General features: G+C 34.7%; 1 protein-coding gene across 5 annotated transcripts in view; it reads left to right on the top strand.

Moving 5' to 3' along the window:
- Positions 1-1,510: 1,510 nt before the first annotated feature.
- The window catches only part of LOC120767447, a 31,937-nt gene continuing 7,333 nt past the window's right edge, over positions 1,511-26,114 (top strand). Inside the window, exons 1-5 of one of the 5 annotated variants that reach the window (XM_040093514.1) lie at positions 1,511-1,728; positions 13,460-14,563; positions 14,657-14,731; positions 24,084-24,439; positions 24,503-25,460. In XM_040093514.1, coding sequence (XP_039949448.1) covers positions 13,481-14,563; positions 14,657-14,731; positions 24,084-24,439; positions 24,503-25,460 — 2,472 coding nt within the window. In that variant the 5' untranslated portion in view covers positions 1,511-1,728; positions 13,460-13,480. Of the gene's footprint in view, positions 1,729-4,826; positions 4,970-13,459; positions 14,564-14,656; positions 14,732-24,083; positions 24,440-24,502; positions 25,461-26,114 lie in introns of those variants that run through there. The other 4 variants (XM_040093510.1, XM_040093511.1, XM_040093513.1 and 1 more) reach the window with 4 other exon arrangements.

Below are 26,114 nucleotides of genomic sequence, written 5' to 3'. Positions count from 1 at the left end.
GGCTTCGTCGAGCGCGTTCAAATGAGTGGAAAACGAAAATTTGCTTTCTTTTTGCATATAAAATAAATATATTTAAAAAATTGATCGTTTTAACAAAAAAATAATTTATTATTTTGATATTATTTAAAGTTACAAGTGATTTTTGACAAATATCCTTATGCAATATTTTAAATTTTATGTTAAATATAATTAAATATAACAAATATACATACAAGTATGTATTACATACATTAATGGCCAAATAAATGCAATAATGGCCAATGAACGAGCGTTAAAACACCGTTCCGCAAGAAAACACACGGCTTTGTGCACCACGAACTCGGCTTAGAAATATGGTGCCATCTCATTAACTATAATAATAAAAATAAAATAGAAAAATAAAAATGCATTTATATTGAGAAAAAATATTGTGAATGTACGAGGATTTTAATATTATTAATTTATAAAACAAAAAAAGTGAATATATGACGATTTCTTTTATTAAATATTTATAGTAGTGTAAATTGTTTTTTTTTTTTTGTTTAATACATTGTTGAGCTGTTATCGCGGCTTTAAATAATAACAAACAAATTTTGCATATCTTATTATAATAATGAGGAGATTTCAATTAGACGTTATGCCCAGACATTAATGCATGTATATACATATGTATGTATGTATGTATGAACATTTACTTATGCATGTATGAAAACGGTAGTCGATGTGCATCTCATTTGAATTGTAGCGCATTCACTTATTGGATCACAAACCGCAACGGTTGATGCTAAATCAGACAGTCAGACTATACAAATTACACAGATAGGTAGTCAAGAGGCAGATTGGTTGAAAAGAGGGCACTTCGATACTAGGTAGTTAGTGTAACTACGACTGCCATAAGTACTACTATAATTATCAAGTTGTAGGTTTGTTTTAATATCTTTTATCGTCTTTGCTTTCTTTATTTTTTTTCTTTCATACACACAATCATACATACATCGTATGCATCATGTTTGCCCAACACTTGGAGGCTTTTTCGAGCGTTACTTTACCTTAAGTACTTACAAACTTTTGACTTTTTCTGCTATATTACACTCATTTCAAACTGAAGGTACTACTGCATACGTGTAGTAGTGTGTTTGTGTGCGTGCGTGAATTTTCAGTTGTGTTTTCTTGGCATTTTCATTTTTTAATTATGTTTAATTTTACGTTGTTATTGTATTTTGCCATGACTTACAACAGTTCTGTTTTCCACGATTTTTGTTACAGTTTTTTTTTTAGTTTTTTCTATACAATCAACAATCGTAGACTACAAGTCACATTGCTACATACCGACTTGAGCCATTTAGTAAGCTGTTGTGTTTTAATAAGTTTGAAAAGTTTCAGTTGCACTTTGTTGCCGGATGAGCGCTGTTGCTCTCGTAGTGTAAGAGTGAATATTGGACTATAATAACTTTAACTTTGATTCAAAAATTGAAAATTTTGGCTCTTAAAATTTTACAACAAAAACACGAGTGATTGGTAAATACAAATTAAAAAAATCGCTAAATTTGAAAATGAAAATTTCATAAATTTTGCAAAAAACATAGACTTTTGCGCACGCAAATGTGGAGTCATTTGTATATGTGGCACATGTGTTATATTGATTGCTGACGATGCAAATTGTCAGCTAACTGACTGCATTGTGATTTAATACACATAAAGATATTAAGCAAAATTGCAGCCTTCGCATATTATATGGTACATTGACAGGTAAGCGCCGCGATGGTATTATTAATATCAATAAATGCGCAACCATATACATACAGACTTACCATGTAAGGTTTGTTATTGCATTTGCAGAAGCCAAACAGATGCCTAAGCTATTTAAAAATAGCAGAAATATTGAAAAGTGTCAATCATAATACTTATATAGGCAGCTACTTGTTACTTCAACTTGAAAGCTAAGCTGAAACCATTTACCATACAAGTAACTGATTTATAACAAAAAAACATTAACTTCGGTTGCACCGGAGCTGCAGGGTATTAAACCTTCACAAATACAGAAGATTTCATACAAAAACTTAATTTTGATCGTTCAGTTTGTACGGCAGCTGTATGCTATAGTGAGCCGATCTAAACAATTTCTTCGGATATTGTACCGTTGGCTACAACAATAATTTCTGCCAAATTTCGTGAAGATATTTTGTCAAATAAAAAAGTTTTCCATATAAGCACTTGATTTTTATTGTTCAGTTTGTACGGCAGCTGTATGCTATAGTGAGCCGATCTAAACAATTTCTTCGGAGATTGTGCCGTTAACTGCAACAATAATTTCTCTCAAATTTCGTGTCGATATTTTGTCAAATAAAAAAGTTTTCTATATAAGAACTTGATTTGTATTCTTCAGTTTGTATGACAGTATATATGATGTAGTGATCCAATATCAGCGATTCCGACAAATGAGCGGCTTGTTGGATAGAAAAGAGTGTGTGGACTGTTTAAGCTATAAAAAGTTGCTCAAGACCATAAAAATGTGGAAAAAATATTTTTTAAAAAAATTATAAAAATACTTTATGAATTTGTATCTGTAATAATACAAGCCAGCACTATTTATTTTAATGCTAGCTATTTTAACGGTGCACACATGTTTCACGCTTCATTTCGTTTATCTAATATTTTTCATTTAACTTGAAATGTTGAAAACTAACTGGGGCAAAAATTACAATATTTGTAGGCCAAACACAGCTGAAATTAAATAATAACAATTGTACGCACACATGTCAATGTAACCCTTCACAAACTCTGACACTTAAACAAAATATAATAAATACATATATATGTATATGCATAACATACATACATACGTACAAATATTACTTTGGAACATTTTTTTTTCAAATTTGCTAGCAGAAAATAAAAGCAAAATTCCGAAAAATATTTAGTATCGTCTTTGTTGAAATGTTCTTTTCCACTAAAACAAAAATTTATTTACAAAATATATATTCTAAATTTAACATTTGTCAATCAGAACCGTCTACATTGAGTTTCGGTCCCCTTAATAATAAAAAGTAGACCATTACAGGTGTGAGAGTGTGTGTGAGGCTCCTAACAGCGAGAATATCTCAAAACCTTATCAGGAATGAGCGACAATAACAACACAACAAAGTGATAAGCAAAATTGCAACAACTGCCATTTAAGCAATTAGCGTTCAGTAAGCTTTTTTTAGGCTTTTAAAATAAAATCAGGAAAGGTAAATTGAACAAGAAAGAATTAATTGGAACACATAAATATTTTTAAACTGCGAGAACTACATTTAAATGTGCTTTTGTGCAAACGCAGGGAACACGTGAACTTATTCTGCATAGACAAGCACTTGAAGGGTGGTCCAAAAGAAAAGTTCGGAATTTTTTTAATATTCAAATGGTTAATAGTCACGCGAAATTTTGGAATATGCTTTGGAAAAATATTCCAAATAAAGATTCTAATTTTTAAGTTTTTGAAGGGTTTTTAATATTGAAAAAGTTTTTCGAAGTGTGCTTAAGAAGAATATATCTTATAAAAGTTTTTATATTTAAATTTAATATATTTTTTTTTTAAATCGAAAAAAAAATTTTAAAATTTTTTGGAATTTATATTTAAAAATTTTAATAAATACCTAAGTGTTTGAAGTGTTTTTATTATTGAAAAAGTTTTTCGAAAATTAAGTTTTAATTTTTTACTATATTTCAACTAGTCATTTGTCAAAAAAACGAGCTACGATGATTTTTTTTATCATTAAATAAAACATGTGTACCGTATTTTTGGCATACATATGGGGTATTCCATACCAAATCGACCACTTTTGAACCCGATCCCTTTAGATTTTGCTGAAACTTATCCATCCTTTTTTACCCTTTCAAAACATTTTTGAGAATTTTTTCAAAATTTTTTGTACAACTTCAAAAAAGTTATGAATTTTTCAAAAAAATGACTTTTTTATTTTCAAATAGCGATAACTTTTGTAGAAACCTACTTTTGGGGACCTTTTTTTAAATTTTTGTTTTTGAATGAACTTTTCGAAAAAATACACGAAAAAAAATTAACACGATCAATTATATAAAATAATCGGTTTTTTTTAAGTAAAATCGTCATTTTTTTTGTTTGGAAGTTCGCCATTTTTATTATTTTTTTTTCCTCAAAAAAAAAACTTCAATTGATTTGACAACTATCCCTGCTAATCCCGGAGTGGGCCGATTTTTTTTTTATTTTTTTCATTTTTGAAAATTTGACAATTTTTTTTAAATAAATTTTTTTGGAAGTTCGCCATTTTTTTATGTATGTACATATGTAAATAAAAATAATTTTAATTAATTTTTTAAGTATACTTGGATTCGAAAAAAATTGTTTCTGAAATTAAAATTGACCTTTTCTTTTAAATTTTAATTGATAATAAGTCCTTTTTGAAACCATTACATACAAAATTTACTAACTTTTTTCTTTCATATTAATTATATTTAAATATTTAATTTATAATTTCGTTATTTATTTATAATTATATTTAAATACTTCGCCTTAATTATTATTTTTATAATATTAAAATTTCTCATTTCCAAAAAAATCGTATAAAATGCTGTCATATAAAATTTCAGGCCTAAAAAATTGTCGGCTCACCCTAATGCACAAACACATGCATACAAAACGCGCCTATAAAAAACTTCACGGAGAGGTGAATGTTTTAATTGAGCTTTTAAAAATATTAAAAAACCGCAAAACATACGAAACTGTGACAACGATAGCGCTGTGCTATGGGAACATCAAGTTGCCGTCTGCCGCAGACGATCAGTAGTATCGCGGTCTAAAAAGCTAGTCGGGTATTAAATTTGTATACGCAATGGGCTCACGTTGTAATTTTATAACAAGCATGTAATTTCGTCGCGAAAAGCGGTGAAGCTCGTGTTTCTATCAGAAAAAACAGCAAAAACAATAATTTGTAATATTTTTATTACATCAAAGTGCTACTAAAGTCAAAAGGTTAATAAATGCAATGATACAAATGAGTGTTTCAAGATTTTTAAACCTAACTAACATAATATTGCGAGGTGGATGGTTGAAAATGACATTTATTGGCCTTGTTGCTGCGTATTTATTTTGGTGAACCTAATTTTTGTTAGGAGATTGTACCGTTGCCTTATCCGTGCCGATTTTCGTGAAGATATCTTGTGAAATAAAAGATCCTTTCTTAGAAGGACGTGATTTTGATCAAACCGGTTTGTTTATCATGTATATCCGATAGTCATTCGATATCGGCGGTTCTGATAAATGAGTTCAGGTTCTTAGAGAGAAACGGAAGTGTGCAAAATTTCTAATCGACATCTCAAACACTGAGTGACTAGTTCGCTTATATTCATACAGACAGTTGGGCGGATTTGGGTAAATCCGCTCAGCTTGTCTTGCTAATAAATTATATTTTAGTTTGCTACATATGTATATTTTATGTACATATGTAATGCAAATCCATTTAAAGGAACATGGTTAACATTTTTTTGATTTAAGGTGATTATCAATCGCATATAAAACGTAATATGTGCTCGCTTATAGATAAATGGCTTATCTTATATACTACATTCCGTACATATGTACATACATATGTATATACAAATGTATTTGCTATTTTAACACCTAGATTATCTTAAATAGAAACACATGTAAATTTCCATTTAACTGTGATCTTTGTAGGTGCGTTCCTTACCAAATTTTATATTCACTAAAATGCTACATATTCCTCTATAGGATTATGGGTGCGTATTTTTGGTTGGTTCTTCTTCTTCCAGATTTCTTTGTTCAGCGTAAACAATTTTTTTAATTTCATTTACTGTTTTAAAAAATCGATAATATTAACACATTTGTCCTGTCTGTTATTATTAACGTTTGAAATAGGTGGCAACCCTTCGAAAAAATATTTCTGACATCAATATGTTTGAATATATTTTGATTTTTCAATTAATCAATTTCATTGATTAAAAAATTTGAAACATGTGGCAACCCTTTTAAAAATATTTTGATCTATGTACATATTTGTTTAAATAAATTGTAATATTTCAATTTATCAGTTTAAGTGTTCAAAAAAATTTAAAGGGCTGCCAAATATTTTTCTAAAATATATTGAATTGTACAATTTTTTTAAATTATTTGTTTAAACAAACTATGTACATGTATGTATGTATGTACATACATAATTGTATGTGTGTACATACATATAACATTTGAATCTATCAATTTATTAGATAAGATTCGATAATATGATAACCTTTCTTTTTAAGCATATTTGTTTAAATATATTATAATATTGCAATTATTCAATTTAATTTATTAACAAAAATTTTAAAGGGTTGGCACATTTTTCTAAAATATACTTTTAATTGTAAGCTTTTTTAAATTTAATTGCTTAAATGTATTATAATATTCCAATCTCTCAATTAATTAGATTAAATAAATTCAAACATGTGGCAACCCTTCTCTAAAATGTTTTCTATTTTAAGCTTTTTAAGAATATTTGTTTAAATACATATGTATGTATATTGTAAAATACCAATTTATCAGTTTAACTGTTTAAACATTTTTAAAGGGTTGCCACATCTTTTTCAAAAAATATTTTCTACTGTGTGCTTTTTTAAGTCTGTTTGTTTCAAAAAATAAATATTTAAATTAATCAATAAAAAAAAATAAAAAATCGAACGCGTGGCAACCCTTTCTAAACATATTTTCATTTGTAAGCTTTTTTAAACCTATTTAATATTACAAAATATGTTTGTTGTGGTAAAGTGGTAAATTGTTTATTGAGTTAACATTTTTAAACATGTGGTAACTCTCCTTAAAAACATTTTCAACTGTAATTTTTAGACCTGGAAAACTTTCCGGCAAAAATTGTACTATTTTGGCATAGTTCAAATACATACAAATTTCAGTACAGTATATTGTAATAGGTTGTCAAAAAAGTCTTGCGGTATTTTCGCTAGTTGGCGCTGAACGCGCGTAGTTCTAGTTTTATTCGTCGCATCGAGTCATTTCACGCGCTAACACGTATTTGATTGATTGTAGTTTCTTTTAAGTCGTTCGTGAGTTATAGCGTCGCAAACATGGAGCAAAATAAAGAGAAAATACGGCATATTTTACAGTACTACTACGATAAAGGCAAAAATGCATCTCAAGCCGCCAATAAAATTTGTGCAGTTTATGGACCCGATACTGTTTCCATTTCCACCGCACAACGATGGTTTCAACGTTTTCGTTCTGGTGTAGAGGTGGTCGAAGATGCGCCACGCTCCGGAAGGCCTGTCGTCGAAAATTGCGATAAAATCGCTGAATTGGTCGAAAGACACCGGCATAGTAGCAGCCGTAGCATCGGTCAAGAGCTGGGCATGAGTCATCAAAAATTCATTTCAATTTCAATAAAAAAAAAATCAATAAAGACAAGCAAGACTTTTTTGACAATCCATTACAGTAGAGGCCCGCTAATCCGGATCAATTAAAACCGGCCCCTATCCGGAATATAAGGAAATCCGGATTACCAAAGACATACCAGAACTATGTATTATGAAAAAATATTTATAAATTTCTGTTTGTTTGTTGTAACAAATAATACACATGTTCCAAAAAAACAAAAAAAAACTTAAACCAATAAAGCATAAAAGCGAATGTAGTGAATAATAAACATGTGATCCGGATTAGAGAATACGGATAGAGAATGTCGGTCCGGATTACAAGGGACATAATAGAAATTTTTAGTTTTTTAACCCTGTCCGGATTACAGTGGAATCCGGATTAGGTCATGTCCGGATTAGCGGGCCTCTACTGTATAAACAATTATTTTATTAAATTATGATTTTGTAATTAAATGATAATCAAATTTTAAAATTATATTAATTTGAAGCTAAACATAATTTGTACACAATAACAAAGTGGTCTCATTAAATAATGACTAATCATTAGTTAAAGAGCTATAATTTTATATTTTTTGCTATTAAAATTATTATTAGTTTTAGTATTAATAAATAATTGATGCTTTAACCAAATGCCTTAAACTCAATGAACCAATAATTAACTTACGAACTCACACCTTCTAAGCCTTTGTGCTGCTCACTCACCCTAAATATTTTCTTACATGTACATAGTATATATTTGTTTTTATATTATACATAGAAAGTTGTACTATCCATTAATTGCATTATTGAAAACTACCATTGATGTATTTATGTATGCGTGTATGCATGTGAGCGGTAGCAAAAGCGCGAAAACGACGACATTAACACATTAGCGTTATACAGGAAGTTCACGTGTGTTTTTGCGCTGTAGCTTCCGGTCTTGCAGCTTTTAGTTTAACGGCTTTTACCACTATTTACTTTGCATTGTTTTTCTCAACGTTTTTTTGCTATTGCTCTTTCGTTACTTTTCAACGCAACACAAACGGTGTGAACGTCAAAATGTACCGCAAAGTGTGCTGATTCCGCTGTGTTGTTGTGGTTATGAAAATCTTTCGACATCTTCAGCTTGTACTAAGGCTACTTATTGCACATTTTGTTGCCACAACACGTACAATCCATTGTTGCACAGCTAAAAATGTGTGCTTGTAAATATCTACATACATATGTGAGTATGTATGTGTACAATATAATATATTAGCGCACAACTGTTAGCTGCTTAATTTTCCTTCGACCACTTGCTTGGTATGCGGTTGCCACATTTCTCATCCAATACGATTTTATGTGCATAATTTACATGCAACACGAGCGAAATTGTGGAAAAGCAAATATTTTTGTATATACATATATGTATGTATTTTTGTATATAATGATGTTTATGTATGTAGATACCTTTTCATAGCTAGCTTGTGGCAAGTGTGTAAGCTCATTGCAGCGCTTAACTGCAATTAACTCTAATTTGCACAAAAGTGTGGAGAAAAGCGTGGCTTTGTTTGCTTAAAATCTCGTTTCATCGTCTGCGCGCTCTTAAGTATGATTTATTTACTACGCTTACTCTAATATTACGAGTTTAAAAATCATGTGCATATATGTCTGTATATATACAATACACACACATATTAAATATATAAATATTTACTGCATCTATTCACTTGTGCGTGGTAAGCCGCTGTGTTCCAGTTTATTGGCTGTCTCGGATTTTCACTTTTCAAATAAGCAAGGCAATTAATTGGAATTTTAATAAATTTTTCGCGTTAAAATTCGCCATAAATTAAGAAAAAAACAAAAAAAAAAAACAATTGCAAATATGTAACAAAGCCAGTTGATGAATTTACGTGCGTGTTTGCGCAAATTTATTGGTAGCAAATACTTGTTTGAACCGCTGATTTATACTCATGGTGTATGCATTGGTTAAATTGAAAGAAAACCGTTCATGCGTTAACAAACATACCAACATATACATATACATACATATATAGTATGTGTATATGCAGCTTGTTTGGTTGTGCAACTGCATAGTGTTTCAAAAACGGCGAAGCTTTTTTATTATTCTCTATGCGCTAATTCGACCAGTTTATTTACTTATTACTTAATTAGTTGTTTCTTAATTTCCTGCTTGAAAAAATTCCATATTATTTTATTAATATAACTACTCTTTTAGCACGATATTTGCATATTACATATTGTTATACCCCGAGCAGGGTATATTCAGTTTGCAACGAAGTTTGTAACACGCCGCCTGTATGTATTTATAGAAATTATTCCCTCAGTTTTTGGGATATCAGACTGAAAGACGTCTTATTCTCCCCAAGAAGCTTCACATAAAGGGTTACATGGGTTTCCTCGAGCAAAAACAGTATTTTTTAAATTTTTTTAATAAACATATAAAAAAATAAATATTTTTTTAGAACTTTTTATTGTTACAAACATACACTATTAACAAAGAAATTCTGAAATGTTTGGAAAAAAGTACTTTAAACTCAGCCATTGCGACGCCATTTCCGATGACCCCTCAGAAAAAATATGCGCCCGTATGGGCAGTATAACTCCTTGAAGGATCATCTAAAATGAAAAAAATACGAGATTTAGTTAAAACCTTAATTTAGAACTTGGACGAAGAAAAAAAATGAAAATTGAATTTTCGGCAGACATTTTTACAAAAAAATGAAAATTTCAGTGAAAATTTCGCAACATTTTTTTTAAAGTAGTTGTAATCGAGAAAAATCCTTCAACAACGTTTCTAAGAATTGTATCTCAAAGGCCTGTGTAAAATTTAATGAAGATGGTTTGAGTAATTCTCGAGAAATCTTTCCAACCAGCTTCAAAACCACAGTTTCGAGAAAAACGCGTTTAAAGACGGCGCACTTAGCCAAGCTAGCCTCGACCGCACAAGTTCTCAAGGCTGTATCTCCGAAACTATTGCTCGGAATAACTTGAAAGTTTAGGACAATACTCTAGAGCCATTGTAGAATTATAATAAAAAATTGGGTTTTTTTATTCCCGTAAACCCATGTAACCCCATAAGTCGGAACCGCCGATATTGGACCAGTATAGTGAACGATACAAATCAAGTTCTTATATGGAAATTTTTTATAGTAGACAATATATGTATCTTCTTGAAATTTGGTACAGACTATTGGCCAAAGTAACAGTACAATCTCCGTACAAATTGTCCAGATCGAACCACTGTAGCGCAAAGCTGTCATACAAACCGGACGATGAAATTCACGAGAAAGATCTTTTCATACCCATTTATTCTATAAAAAAAGCAGTTGTGAAGGGTATTTAGCTTCGGTGCAGCTGAAGTTACCCGTTTTTCTCGTCATTTTTGTTTGCTTTAAAGGCAGTCTAATTACTTGTTTTACGACCACGCTGGTAATGAATGCAATCGGTTGTGTGAAATTATTTATCTCTTTTTTTAAATAAATGATTAAAATGTAAATGAGATGTCGTTGGATGTCGTGAAGAAATTTATAATTATTAAATTTATGTAGCTACGAGTATAAGGTGCGCAACTAAGTTCCACCTGTTTGTCAATAGACGGCTCCAGCAGCTAATAGCGATCGATTTTGATAAATCCAAAACATGATAAGCTTAAACTAAATATTTTGAAAAAGAAACTGCGTTTCCACATTAGCGATTTTGTTTATGTGTCATATACTTTTCGTTGGGCGAATATACCCAATATTATACATACATTATTAGAATTTCCGCCAAATAATTGTCATTTGCGGGAAGTGTTGATTTTATTCTTTTAGTCAAAGAAATCGGTGGCTGAAGCAAATCAGGAACTCCAAAAAAGTTTACGAAGCTGCTGCCTCAAGTGAAATAACGTGACGTGGGTGGTTTCGTGGGTTCAAAGACGGCGATTTCGATATTGACAACCGTACGCCTGAAGGAAGTATGAAAACGGTGAACTGTTGACGTTGCTCGATGAGGATCCGTGTCAAACGCAAATAGAGATTGCTTCAGCATTGGAAGCCACCCCGCAAAGGTGGCAGGAGAGGCACGAAAAAGTGATTCTGTTGTAAAACAACGCTCGCCCTCGCGTTGCCAATCCCGTCAAAAACCTACCTGGAAACACTGAAATGGGTAGTCCTACCTCACTCACCATATTGCGCAGTCCGCTGTCCGATTATTATTTGTTCCGTTGGGTGGCACACGGTCTTGCTCAGAAGCAGTTCCACTCACAAGGCGCCATCGAAAAATAGCTTGATTCTTGGATAGTATCACAAGATAAACAGCCGGCTTTATCAGAAAGATGGGAAAAAGTTATGACTAGCGCTTGGGGAATATATCGAATAATTCATTTGTAACCATTTTTTTCAATAAAATTGCATTTTCTTAAAAAAAAATTGCGAGAACTTATTTGCGCATCTAATACTAATGATTCTTTTAGATGCTTTATCTTCATATCACCACTTAGTTTTTTAGTTGCCAATTGCAAGTCACTAAAAAAACGAAGATCAATTGGGGCATTACCGCTTATAACTAATATTGCATCGCCTGACACTGTTTGGTAATGTTACCTTTAAAGCACATCTGTCCTTATCGCAGCTCAGTATAATAGGACTCTGATTGTCGTCGACATTAGCATTCTTTTTCTTTTTTTGGCTAGGGTCTTCTTGGTTGTCCATTAGTTTGCTGCTGCGTGCTGGATTCGTACCCAGAAGGAGGTAGTTTACTGCTTTGTGTCCATAGTCGTTTGCATACTTATTTCGAAGAGTATGTGCTTATTTGTTAGCGAAGTAGCTCCGTTTTTTTTCCGTAGCGAGCTAGAGGTTGTGTGAGTCGAGCCATTCTTGGGCCGTATAGTGGCCTGATTAAGCTTTCCTCGCACTTATTCTGTGTCTCTTGCTGTAATTACTGCTGCAATGTCGTCCGCGTAGTCAATTAAGTACGATTCCTCTGACATTTACATAAAGTTATAGTATAGCGTCGTAGCTGATGATCCAAAAGTTTGGGCCTGGATTGGATCCTTGCGTTGCTCCTGTTATGACTGGTATCTGTCGTGATCCCTCTCTCGTTTGGTACAGCAGTTTTCTGTTACTAAGGTAGCTCCGCACCGCAACTCTGAGGTGGTCGGAAATTTTAAAAAATTTTTCGAGAGCGTCGATCATATCCACCCGTATAGCGCTGTTGAAGGTGTCTCGGACATCTAAAGTCGCCAGCAATACTATTCTTTTGTATTTATGCCACCTATGATGTGCGGCTTCTACACTTTCAATGAACCATTTTACAGCTCCTAGATATATGTATGCCCTAAATCACATAGGGATATCAAACTTCACACCAGCATAAAAAAGGTTTCACTAATCTAGAAAAAAATGTATTATCAATTCGGTTCTCCCGGATAAAATTGATCAGCCCGATTCAATTTTGCTCAGATCATAAACTGAGCATAGAAATATTTTTGAAAAAAGCTCAACTACTGAAAATCTAATAAAGCCTTGTAAGCTTTGGAATCTGAATTGAAACGATAATAATTAATATATTTTATTTTATAAAAATTAGTTTAAATTTTTTATATTAAATTCCTTTATTTATATATTTTTTATGGGGATTCATTAATCGCCATCGTCTTTAAACTATTAATTGCTGCATTACTTGCTCATTACTCTACATTCATTTATAGCAAATCGCATAATTTAGCATCTAATAAGCCATATTAGTGGTGTATAGACAAGCAAATGGTTTTCGAAAGGAAAGGAAAATCAGAAGTGAAGTAATTACAAGAAAAAAAAATAAATTGTTTTCAAACATGAAACAGACATTCACTGCACTTGTTGTTGCTTTTTCAGCCGCCACGAATGAAAGTTTTAATTAGCTGGACCTGAGAAGCGCCAAATGATGCCGACAGCCAATTTTTTGCTTTTTATAATAATTAAGTTAATTAATCATGCTTTTATGCTGTTGCGCCAATTGCAGTAGCTCAACTTTACTTTGACGCTTTCCACTGCAAGTTGCTTTAAACGCCAAGCAACTCAATCTCACACAAACACTTATAACTACAAACACAACTAACTGCTCTCATCTTTTACAGTTGCAGTGACGTGACAAATCAATGACATCATTGTCAACGGCAACGACAACGACAGCGACAGCCACGACGCTTGTCGAAACGTCATGTGTTGCAACAACGACCGACACGGGAGGGGGCCTAAGCGACAAGATGGCGGAGACAGAGGCGGCGGCAAAGCAAGCGGTGATAAGTAACAATAACCCAATAACCGATATTGTGAAAGAAACTAATGCAATGACGGCTGTAGCAACAAATGGTACAGCAACAACTACAGCAAACACACCTAGCATTGTAGTGGCTGCCGTGAGTGATGTGGCAACCAAGCAATTGCCTTCAGGCGCAGCAACAACACAACTCACTACGAACACGAGTAAAATACCACACTTGCAGCAACCGCAACAACAACAACAGCAGCAACATTCGCCACAGCACTCACATGGCAGAGAATCGAAACAGTTATTGCACTCAACCGATCCACTACGCCGTTCCGCTTCATTACGCATGCGCGGCTCAAAGTCAAATCTATTAAACAGCACTGAGCATTATGTGGAAATGGAACGCAGCACGCGCCACCTGAGCAATATGCCGAGCACTACGGCCAGCCGTTACAACCACCCACTCACAGGAGTGCTTGAACCACACCAACTGCAACAACAAAAACAACTATATGAGCGCCATGCCACACACGCAGCCGGTTCGCTTGGGGGTGCAGCAGCAGCAGCAGCAACGGCAACGGCAATGCGTCGCAAGGCCACACTTTTGTTTGGTTCGGCGGTGTCCACGCAAACACCCGCTGTCACAGTTGGCAATCTGACGCGTTCGCAATCGCTGCGTCGCACTTACCTAAATTACAATTATAATTCGCAACAAAAATCGGTCAAAACGGATGCAATCAAGGATCAAGGCACTGGAGGCGGCTCATTTGTTGACTCTGGCGCAGGCACTGAGGCAGCAATTAATGGCACTGCAGTAGTGAATCATGTGGATACGCAGCATGAGCTACAGACGAATGGTGGTGCTGAAAACTGTGCCGTCCCAAATGGTTTTATGCAAAGCAATGACATAATGTACAAAGGCGATGGTGTTGGCGAGCAGCGCAGGATTGACCGGGACATGCAAAGAATGGTGAGTGAATAGCTTTTAGTTTAATTAAAATATTTTGCGTTTCTTGTCTTAAAAACAAATTTATTTGCAAATCCTTTAAATGCGCTTAACCAGCTTGGAAAGGGATACGTTATGCGATTGGGAGTTACGAGTTCTATTGATTTTCTGACACCAGTGTCGAAAGATTTTGTAAGCGCATATACTATTCTAACCTACGCTCGCTTACAGGGGCGATATTATATACACATAAACAGTTTTCATTCTGCCATATGGTTGGAAAAGACTTGCTAAATACGCTAAAAAAATTAGTTTGGCTAGTTGTAATACTAGATATGAAATTGATAGTGTTTTTCGCTGTTTTTAGGTCATAGGAGAATGAGTTTGAGAGCCAATTCGGCTTGTGCTGTCTGTTTCTAGTGTTGTTGATATGTAATGATATTTAGATATTTGTGTGCGAACTCCTTAGAGCTTAACGACCTCTCAGAGTTGTATTTAACAGCGTTTTGGTTTTTGCATTCTACGAACTCTACACCAATACCAATATAAGATTACAGTGCATACAATTTATATTCGTATATTTAACATACAACATAAACATAACATAACTTGTAGTATGTATCGTCACTTAAAATGCAAAATAACGTAACATCAATTTTCATTAGTTTACTGGCGAAGGAAAAACGATAAAATATTGGGTAGTCGAAAAAGTCTTTTCGTATTTCTATCCAAACTTCAACTTATTCTTTTACATTTAGAATAATAAATTAATAAACAAATACGTATCATTTTGGTCGACCACTTCTTGCCATTGCTGTAACTTTTTACAACTTCCCCGACTTTTAATTTTTTTGGTTAAATGAAACTTAAAACCTCATCTTTCCAACACTATGTGGTATGACACAATGTGATAAGTAGCACTGGAGATATACGAAAAGACTTTTTCGACTACCCGATATATTGGTTATATCTGTGAACGGAAGCTTGAAATTTTACAATATTGCATACATACATATATCAATTCAATTTTGAAGTTTTTGATGATACGTTGTTGTCGTTGATGTCCCAAATATCTAATTTACATATTTACACAATTTACTAGTTCAGTTTCGGTCTAAATATACCAGCTCCATGTTTCACGCTTCTTATTTGTTTAATTTTTCCAGTACAAAGTGTACCGGTTCATGACGGAAATATTAAAACATGAAGTACCAAGGTGGAAAATATGTTCAATAGTCGAATTAGTCACGTCATATACACATCTCTACAGTTAAAATATGAAGTAAATATTAGAAGAAAAAAACATGTGTTTATTAAAAAAGGTCGAAGAATATAAATTTCAGTCAAATTAAAATATCTTCGCAATGTACGCGATTTCTAAACTTCAAATTAACAGCATTTATCTTCAATTCGTTAAACTTTGGAGAGTAGTGTATCGAACACTCAACTGGTATAAGTCTCATAAAGTGGCATAACTAAATAAAAAGTAGCATTTCGAACAAACAACTGGGATAAGTCACATAAACTTGTGTAATCAAATAACTATAGCAGTTATACCACCTTAATGTTACTCTAATAAGAGAGCAGAACTCAAATTAATAAGCCGTATCTGAAACAATCATCATAAAATATCGTTTATCTTCAATTCGTTAAATTTTGGAGAGTAGCGTATCGAACAGGCGATGGTATAAGTCACATAAACTGCCATAATTAAATTGATAGTAGTATTTCGAACAAGAAACTGGTATAAGTCTCATAAACTGGCATAATTAAATAAAAAGCAGCATTTCGAACAAGCAACTGGTATAAGTCATATAAACTGGTATAATCAAACAAATATAGCAGTTATACCACTTTAATGACTTTCTATCAGAACTCAAATTAACAAGCCGAATCCGATTTAATTACTATCAAACCATATTTATCTTCCATTTGTTAAACTTTGGAGAGTAGCTTATCGAACAAGCAATTGGTATAAGTCACATAAACTAGTATAATCAAATAAATATAGTAGTTATACGACTGTATTGATTTTCTAATAAGAGAGAAGAACTCAAGTTAACAAGCGGAGAAGTGCTGAATCGAAAATGCCTGTTGGTTGAGCTCATAGAATAGATTCCCTCCCTAGATTTTTTATTTGGATTCATGGAATGGGAAACGACCTTTCTGTAGTAGGTGTAGTAATATAAAATATGGAAAATATACAAACTGAAATACTATTTCTCAAAAGTTGTAGATATTATATAATATTTATATACTTTGGTAAATTACTGTAGGTTCCATAGAAATTTTGCTATAAGTAGCAGCGGTTCTTACATCACCTTGTCCAAAACAACAGTTATTTTCATAGCTATAGCTTCTTTAATAAAGCTTCAGTAGAAGCCGAATAAACGAAAAAACTCCCTATAGCCACACTACCCAATAATATATGTATGATTTAAAAAAAAAAAAAAAACAACAACAAATTTGTTATCTGTTTGTAAACATGGAACTTCAACTGGATACAAATAATACTCATACTGCTGTGTGTTGTTACTTCCGGTGAAATGCGAAGAGCTTGCCACCACCAAGTTGGGCGCTCAGTTTTCACATTTTCTCTCTCTCAGTTCTGTGCGCTCACAAATCTTTGCAATATTTTTAAGGGTGCTAGTTTTGTTGATATTTTCGAAAACATAAACCCACATGCTTTGGAAAATTTTCATATGTATGTATATACTACACATTTATAGAAGGAAAGACAGAGAGAAAGTGGTGAGAAGAAGCACAAAATACCACTCACAAAATGAGTGTTTCAGCAATTCCTGACATTCCTTTGATTGTGCCATCTTGGCGTTTGGCGCTTGTGGTGCACAAATCTCAGGTGCAGACTTAGTTGATTTTCTGTTTTGGCGTGGTGCAAGTGTCAAGTTCCAAAAAATAAATAATAAATAAATTTGCTAATAAGTGTTGTTAAGATTTTCAAATGTCTAAACTTGTATTAATTTTTATTTTTTGCCTTTAATTTATTCTGTATTTTCGACGCCAACACACACGGTTGCATTTTAAAAATGTTGTTACGCGAAGTTGATATCAAGGAGTCAATATAATCGATGGTAAATTGTGACAACTTTTCAGTAGAAAAGCTATTTTTTTTAATTTTAGATAACAAATAGAGACAATAGAATATGTTAGTTGTGTTTTTGTTTACCGAAAAATATAAACTAATAGCAGAAAATAGCACATATACATACAGAGCCAATAGTTAGAAGTCGTTGGTTTGGCAAGTGTCCTTACCATACAAAGTATGTATGTATATTCTCACACAAACACCTTTCAATCAATCTCTTCCTTCCGCTTTCGCTGCTGAGTATCCTGCATATCGATTTACTTATTTCATACAAAAATACCGTTATACGTACATGTTTGTATTTCTCATTAAAATACGAAATCACAACATTGCCCATAAATGATAAAAATGTAAACGCTCATTCATTAAATATTATCAAGTGATTCCTGTCATTCAGCGCCCCGAACTAATTTGTAACGGAATTTATAGTTTCGTTCCCTTAATAGACTTTTATTGAAATGCTGGCAGCACGCCAAATCAGAAAAACCTTGCAGGATAATAACGAGAGTCCACACGACAAATTGGCTGGCAAGTTTTAGCGCACCACTACATACATACACACATACACAGTTGTGTGCATTCATTTAAATCATTGCAATCAATGATTCTCATTTCCACCGCTTTCCATTTCATAAAAGTAAGATATGTTCGTGTTAATTGAAAATATTTTCCTTAGTTACTTTCTTTTTCATATTTTTTCTATATTTATTTGCATGTGTACTGTGTATGGGTGTGTGTAGGCGCACGCTATAAAGTTGTCATTAGTTTTTATATCGATTTTCTGTGCTGTGAGCATTCAATTATTTGCCCACACACGTGTACAAGTGTTTTATGTGCGCACAAGCACACTTGATGCTCCTCCATACCTTTCCGGCCGTTAGCGCAACTATTCAGGCTACCTTCTAATAAAGACTTGTTCCGCGCTGTCAAGTGTTGTAGTAATTGCATAATTTAATATCTGCACTCAAAAGACTAGGCAGCATTGCTAGCCGCTTGGTTGGGCTTGCTCTATGGATGAAAAAGGAATTGACATATCCACTATACACACATACCTTCACGGATATGAACCTCCGAATTGAGCCCGTAGGAAATTTGTAACCTAATAACATTTAACTAACTAAAAGCACAGATATTGATTATTTATAACTTCAACAGGGTATATTAAGTTTCAGAAGGAAACGTCGGATGAGTGACGATCTGAGTCGACTTAGATACGTCCGTCTGCTTGTATATACATATGTATGTACATGTCCGAATTAGTGACTCACTTTTTGAGATATCCATCTGAAAATTTGTACACGTTCTTTTCTCTCCAAGAAGCTGCTCATTTGTCGGTACCGTCGATATAGGACCACTAGAGCATATTCTTCTTCTTAATTTGCGTAGATACCGCTTCCTTTTCGCTGTTTGGCGCCTATTGGAGATTCCAGTATAGCCAGGTTCTTCTCCACGTGGTCTTTCCAATGGAGTGGAGGTCTTGCTTTTCCTCTGCTTCCTTATCTCAGAGATGGAGTGTTTTCGTTCATTCGGTTGACATGGCCTAGCAAGCGTAGCCGCTGTCTTTTAATTCGCTGAACTATGTCAACGTCGTCGTATATCTCGTACAGCTCATCGTTCCATCGACTGCGGTATTCGCCGTTGCCAATGCGCAAATGACCATAAACCTTCCGCAGAACCTTTCTCTCGAAAATTTGGAATGTATATTTGGGTAGTATTGACCGAATATCTCTATTTTTACCAGTACCACATACTATTTACATGCCACTTACTAAAAAAATGTTCCCTGGGTTTTATAAAGGGACCCCACATACAATTACAAATCATATGGAGCGAACTCAGCCGGATATTCGAAAATCCTGATGTTACTTTTGTGGGGGCTGGGCCAAGTTTTCGCCCAATTTTATCCATTTTAGGCACAGAGATACACTACTATGAGTAAAACACCCTCGGTAATTGTCATAAGTCAGATAAATCAGATATTGGCGGATATATGCGGTTTAAATTCACCTGGAAGTTCGAAAAGCTTTTATTAGATATATGGGTGTTCAGGGAAGTATTGATCCGATTCAACCCATTTTTGATACACAGATAATAATATAATCGGGAAAGGATTATCTCTGAATTTCAATTGTATATCCCATAAACTTACCAATAATTTCGGTTAAAAGTCAACTATAGATACTGGGGTCACGTTATATTAATTTTTTCTTGATTTTTCAATTTAAAATTTTGCTATATGAGAAGTAGGTGTGGTTGTTAGTCCGATTTCGCCCATTTTTGCACTGAGACATAGCAATGTGAGAAGAACGTCACGCACCAATATTAGACGAAATCGGTCGGTCGAGTCCCGAGATATCCCTAGAGATCGTACAACTTTTACACCGGCTCCCATAACTCCTTCTCATGACATCTCTAGTGTAAAATTTTATGTCTCTGATATATTTATTTTTTGATTTATCGCACTTTTAGTAGAACCCATATCCAACGTGATTTATAACCTCCTCCAAATGAACCTGTGCATATAGTAACTGACTATTTCCTACAGGGCAGTTACAAATAAACCAAGCACACTTATACATATACATACATACGTACGTATATGTATTGTATGTGCTTACATTTGTGCAAAGAAAAGCCTATTTTTATGGCAGGTAAAGTGTCACTCATTCAGGTTTTTTGACACGACCACATTTTCTAACGTTCTTTTTTCTTTCGCTTTCATATTTTATTTTGCAACACAATTCGCATGAAATGTTTGCAAGCACATACAGACACATATACATAGAACTAATGACTTTACATACAAGAAGCTGGTAGTACTTACATTCATATGTATTTGCCTATTCATAGTTTAGTAATTTATATAGTATTTTCTCGTCGCTTAGTTGCATAGGTTCTCACGTCTTTTTTCGCTTTTCTATATCTACAGTTATATCTACACTCGTAAGTGTGCCAATATGGTTGAAAAAGTTCTGCACTAAAACATATTAACCTACTTTTTATTTAAAACTAAATACCAACATAAAAATTGTTCATATGTATGTATAGTATGTCCGGTATTCATCTGGTATGGGCAACTTTAATTCTGGTCGTTAATATTTGTGCCAATTTAATATTCATGTATATGTGTAATAAATATATAAATACATATGGTATATACATATGTATGTACATATATGTATGCTACTTATAGATATATTCATGTAAACATAGCCTACAAACGTGGTTTTAAGCCAAATTAGCTCCATTTTCTTGATTTCTGACCATAAAAATGCAGTGACAGCAGGTCAAGCCAAAGCATATACATACATAATATAGAATATGTGTGTATATCACTCTTAAGAAAGAAAATCAAATTTCCGCGAATCGTTCCCATGCTGCATTAACATAGGCCTATGGTTAAAAGTATTATGAAGTTCATCAATGAAATTATAATCCCATCAATAAGAATTTTATCGGTCAAGCTTAAATTCAAGTAAATAATAATAAATGTACAAAGATATCCTCTGATACTGCTGAAAAATGCATCTGCTTCTCAATTGCCCGGGTCGCAATAGTCTAAATAACCCTTTTCCTTCTAGTTATTCAAGTCTTCTCTGTTGATATATGTATGTATCCTGCTCCATAATGATTCTAGACCGAATTTGTCATCTGAATAATGACAGCTATATCTCTGATCAACTAAAAAAACTTTGTTTCGCCTTCAAATTGGCGACCTTCCTAAGCCAAAGTAGTCCTTCTGTGCCTTCAGCGACTTTTGGTTTATTCAGCTTCGCCTAATTTTTGAAGCAACTTTTCTAGATTGTATGTATGACACTTTCGGCGCCATACTCATAAACCGGCGTCTCGTCACAGGTAATATTGCGTTTGATGAATTTAGGGTTCTATGCTGCATTGTTAGGTATCTCTTTTGCGACCTTTACACGCTCTTGTTTTGGCATTGATAGCATTGACGCGCTTCATATCCAAAACATTAACCAAAATAAGTTGAAAAGTTTCTTCAAGAGATGTTGAGATGCTTTGCTATGTCTCTTAAGCCAACACGCTGATTTTCAAGCACTGTTTCTTCAACTTTTTCGATGTTATCATCATTAATGTCTTCATGACCTTCTTTGAATGCTTTGTGTCACTCAAAATGTTTGGTCAAAATGAGATAAATCGATGTTTTGGAGATGTTCAATTCCATTTCCATGAATTTCAATGATGATTTCGGCTGATTTTTGATGAATTCACGCACAGTTTCGATGGAATTTCCGGTGATCACGGACTTGACGTCATTTATGTCCTCAAGACCACTTTGAAAACGTTGAAACCACTCGTGCACTCTGCTATGGGATAGGCAATCAGCGCCATAAACTTGTTTCATCAATTGAAACGTTTCGGTAAAAGTTTTACCAATTTTAAAACAAAATTTAATGTTGGCTCTTAGTTTGAAGCTCATATTCGCACCGATAACACAAACATACTGAACTTAAAACGCAATAACTTCACTTCCAATCAATGAAATGTAATTCTACTGGACAACCGATTAAAATTCTAATGCACCAGTCGGCATATAGATGGCGCCACCAGGGGCGGATTCAAAAAGTCTTGTTTACTATGGAAAACGCCTTGTATGGAGATCAAACTCCGCACAAACATAAAAATGTTGAATTGGGTCAGTCCGAGCCAAATTTAATCAAATGGTATAATATGGTTTATCCTGAAGTTACGCTTGTTTAGACGTTAATCTTATTTTTCTGTCTTAAAAATGTTTAAATTCGGCAGTCCGAGTCAATTTTGATCAGATGGTATAATAAAGTTTATATCGAAATTACACTTGTTTAGACGTTATTCTTAAAAATGTTTAAATGGGCCAGTCTGGGTCAAATTTGATCACATGGCATAATATGGTTGAACCTGAAATTACACTTGTTTAGACGTTAAACATGTTTTTCCTTCTTCTTAATAGTAATAGTCCGACAGATGATGAAAGGAATTGTCAAAATAAATCTAGTAGAAGTAAACCCTTCCACATTGGCGTGATTAAGACTTCCCATGTAACTGGAGCACATAAATAAATATGCAAAATTGGCCAAATGTCGCGGTGTCTAAATAGCAAACGGTAAAAGGCATACGAGCTTTGTTGGAAGACGTAAAGTTTGGATAGAGTTTGAGATAAGTCCACTAATGGCCACGAAAGAGCGTTAGCGTTAGAAGACACCACAAGAAAGGCGTTGATAAAAATTAAATAATTATAGAGGAAATTACAGGTTTATGCGGTTGAAAGGTGTTGTGGTTAAACGGTGATGGACTACAAGTAAGCGCAGACCGTCGAGCCAATCAAGTGCACAAGAGCAGTGGTTGTTGTTGTTTGCCTTTCGGTCACACGCTGCAAAACGGGAACACTAATTTGCTAATCCAAAGTTTTACAATTTCGCTTGTGCATTCATTCATCAGTTTAGCTTTTCTTTAACTGCCATCCGTCCGTTCGCCCGGCGATGGCATGGTCCAGCTTATCGGCACATCCATCACTCGAGCAGAAAATTGACCACAACTATTTATGTTACAGCTATTAAAATGAGCTCGCCGCCATTATTTTGTAGCACTTGATTTTCTTTTATTTCTAATTTCATACACATTTTCGAACTTTTTTTTTGTTTTTTCGGTACGATAATCACTTAATAGTGCACAGGTTTGAGCTTTAGCAGCAGACGTAATTTTACGACTTCAGTGCGCTGCGAATGATGCGATTCATGTGGTTATTTCTCAATTTACAGTTTGCCGCAGCATCGGCAAAACCAAAAAAAAAAAGATATTAAATTAAAAAACAAAAAAAAACGAACTTCGCTCGAGTGGTTTGCGCGGTTCGCGGTGGCTGCGGCACGCAAACATTGAATACCTAATTTCGCTGTCTGTTTTGCTTTACGATTACCATTTTAAGCAACATTAAGCATTGCAAGCATTCTGCGCAGCTTGCAGCAGTAATTCATCAGCGGCGAGTAACTAAATAGTTCGTCATAAACATTGTGAGTAGAGCGCGGCTGTAGTGGTCGCTGCCACTTATACCCAATACGCGCCGGTTACCTTCACATTTCGTAAAAACAAAAAACATAAAATTATGAAAAAAGAATAACAACAAAATTGCAAGCCAATCGACCGCTTAGTAGTAATTAACCACAAAAATAGCAACAACAGCAAGCACACACTATCAAAATCAACACAATTTAGCTGGTAATACATGAATAGAAAGTATTGAAAACATTAATTTGTTAGTACACATCTACGTACATACGTACAAATCATAAAAGAAAAATTAAAAATATTGTAGCTTTGCGCACGTTTGTTTGTGTTTTTGCGCGCTGCCCATTGTCCGCTGGGCGTCGAATGCGCTCACTGCCCGAAAACTAATTTTTCACTTTAATAACATTTCAACCTTTCTCCACGCCGCACACACAGTCTTTGAATCTGAACGGTAGTGGCGGCGAACGTTCGACAACAACGACAACGAAATCTACAGTAGGGGCAGCAGCAGCAGCAGCAGGTACACCAGCTGGAAGCGGAAGCGTCGGCAATAGGATAACGGCAAACACCGCATCCACACCGAAAACGCCAAATAACGTTAGAGTCGGCACCCGTTACGTTAAATCTTCACCAACTGCTGCACAGGAGACGAAATTAACGCCGAAGACACCGCCCGTCACACCGGATTCGCCGTGCACGTACCTGGACGATGATTTAGATTCGATGTATTCGTTTGCGACCACAACTTCCGGCCGTTCGACCATGTCCTGTGAGCATCCCTATGTGGCACGGTAAGTCTAACCAACTGTAGTATATTTAAGTAATGTACCTAACGTCTCTCTTACCGTCCACAGTAATGGCACTACGTTTAGCGGCCGCAAGATGAAATACGTTGTTCACTGCTCCAACTATGCAGGTCAGGTGGGACCCGATTATTTAACGCCCACACAACGTGCTTCACGCCAGATACGCCGTCTCAAGGAGTTACTTTGTATGGCGCGGCAAGATCTTGAGCAGAAAGATTCGGAGATATTGCGCCTCACACGTGAAGTTGTCGAGTTGCGTTTGTTCAAAGCCTCGCTGAGCTCACCTGAAGAGCGTTCTGCCTCTAGCGATGCCGTTACCGTACGCGAAGCTGAACTAAAGACGTCGCAGGATGTTTCACCGATTGTTGATATGGTCGATGATGCGACCAAATCAAGTCCACGTCATATACCCAATCAACATCTGCATCATCATCATGCACATAGCCAGCATTTGCATCACACTCAACCGCTGACGTCGGAAATGCAAAGTTCCTTTGCCGATTCGGGTCATTTCGAAGATTTGTCGGTACATTCGAAGGATTCTTATGTTGCCCATACACAGGATATTGCGTGTGGTAGTGATGAGGCAATTGTCGCCGCCGACAGTAAATGTCACGATGAGACCTGCGCTGCTGCTGGTGCTGACACCGAAGAAGACTACACAGAAACCATCAAAAACTACGAGTTGCAACGTCAGGAGCTTATACGCATGTATGAACAGAAAATCGAAGAGTTGATTCGCACACAAGATGGTGCCAGCAGCGAGATGAAACGTTCCCATAATGACAAAGTGGAGGCATTATTGCAAAAATTGGCGGAGTGTAATACACGTTATGCCGACATTGTGCCCGACTATGAGCACGCCAAAGAACGTATTCGTGAGTTGGAGAAACAGTTGGAGGATTTGCAACGTAAATTGGCCGAACATGAGGATAAGCAGAACAAAATGTATTTGCATATGTACCAGAAGGGACAGGAAGCAGAGCGTATTTCTCGCGCTGATCAGGTGAGCTTTAAAGGATATGGGGTTGGATATTTTGGAAAGCCAGAATAAATGTGGAAATTCATGAATGTTTAACGTACTTATATACTAGAAAGAGGACTTTGTTCTGAGCTAGATTTTGATGCAGGATCTAATAGCAGATACCTTGAGCATCGGTTTAGAAGATTTAAGCTCTTTTCATAAAAAATTATTTTGAGATTTATAAAAATTTCAACGCGATATGGATTTTAGTCTTACGAAACGGTTTTTTTTCCAAAGTTTGAACGCTTTTTTTCAGAAAAAGGTGTAAAATAGTATAATTAAAAATATTACCCAACTGAAGTCATAACATTTTCTAATCTTTCTGGTAATTTATTGATTAATCCAAATAGCACTATGTCGGCCAAGAATGAATTGAGCCAATTTTTGATACCCTGTTCTGCTGTGAACCGTGTTGTAGTGACGGTACTCTGCATTGCTTGAAAAAAATGGTCGACAGAAGAGGCAAGGTTTTGGCTATAGGTCGGGTGAGAAAAATCTTCCAAGCTGCTATTTTCCAAGTAGTTTTTAACCGGTCTTGTAACGTGAAGCGGAGCTTTGACTATAGAAAATTATTGCCTCGTGTCTAGTCGTCATCTCTGAGTATCTTACGGCAAACGCTTGCTTTAATTTGACTAG

Source organism: Bactrocera tryoni, chromosome 2 (assembly GCF_016617805.1).
Source record: "Bactrocera tryoni isolate S06 chromosome 2, CSIRO_BtryS06_freeze2, whole genome shotgun sequence".
NCBI classification, from domain to species: domain Eukaryota; kingdom Metazoa; phylum Arthropoda; class Insecta; order Diptera; family Tephritidae; genus Bactrocera; species Bactrocera tryoni.
This window is presented reverse-complemented; position numbering and strand designations above follow the sequence as displayed.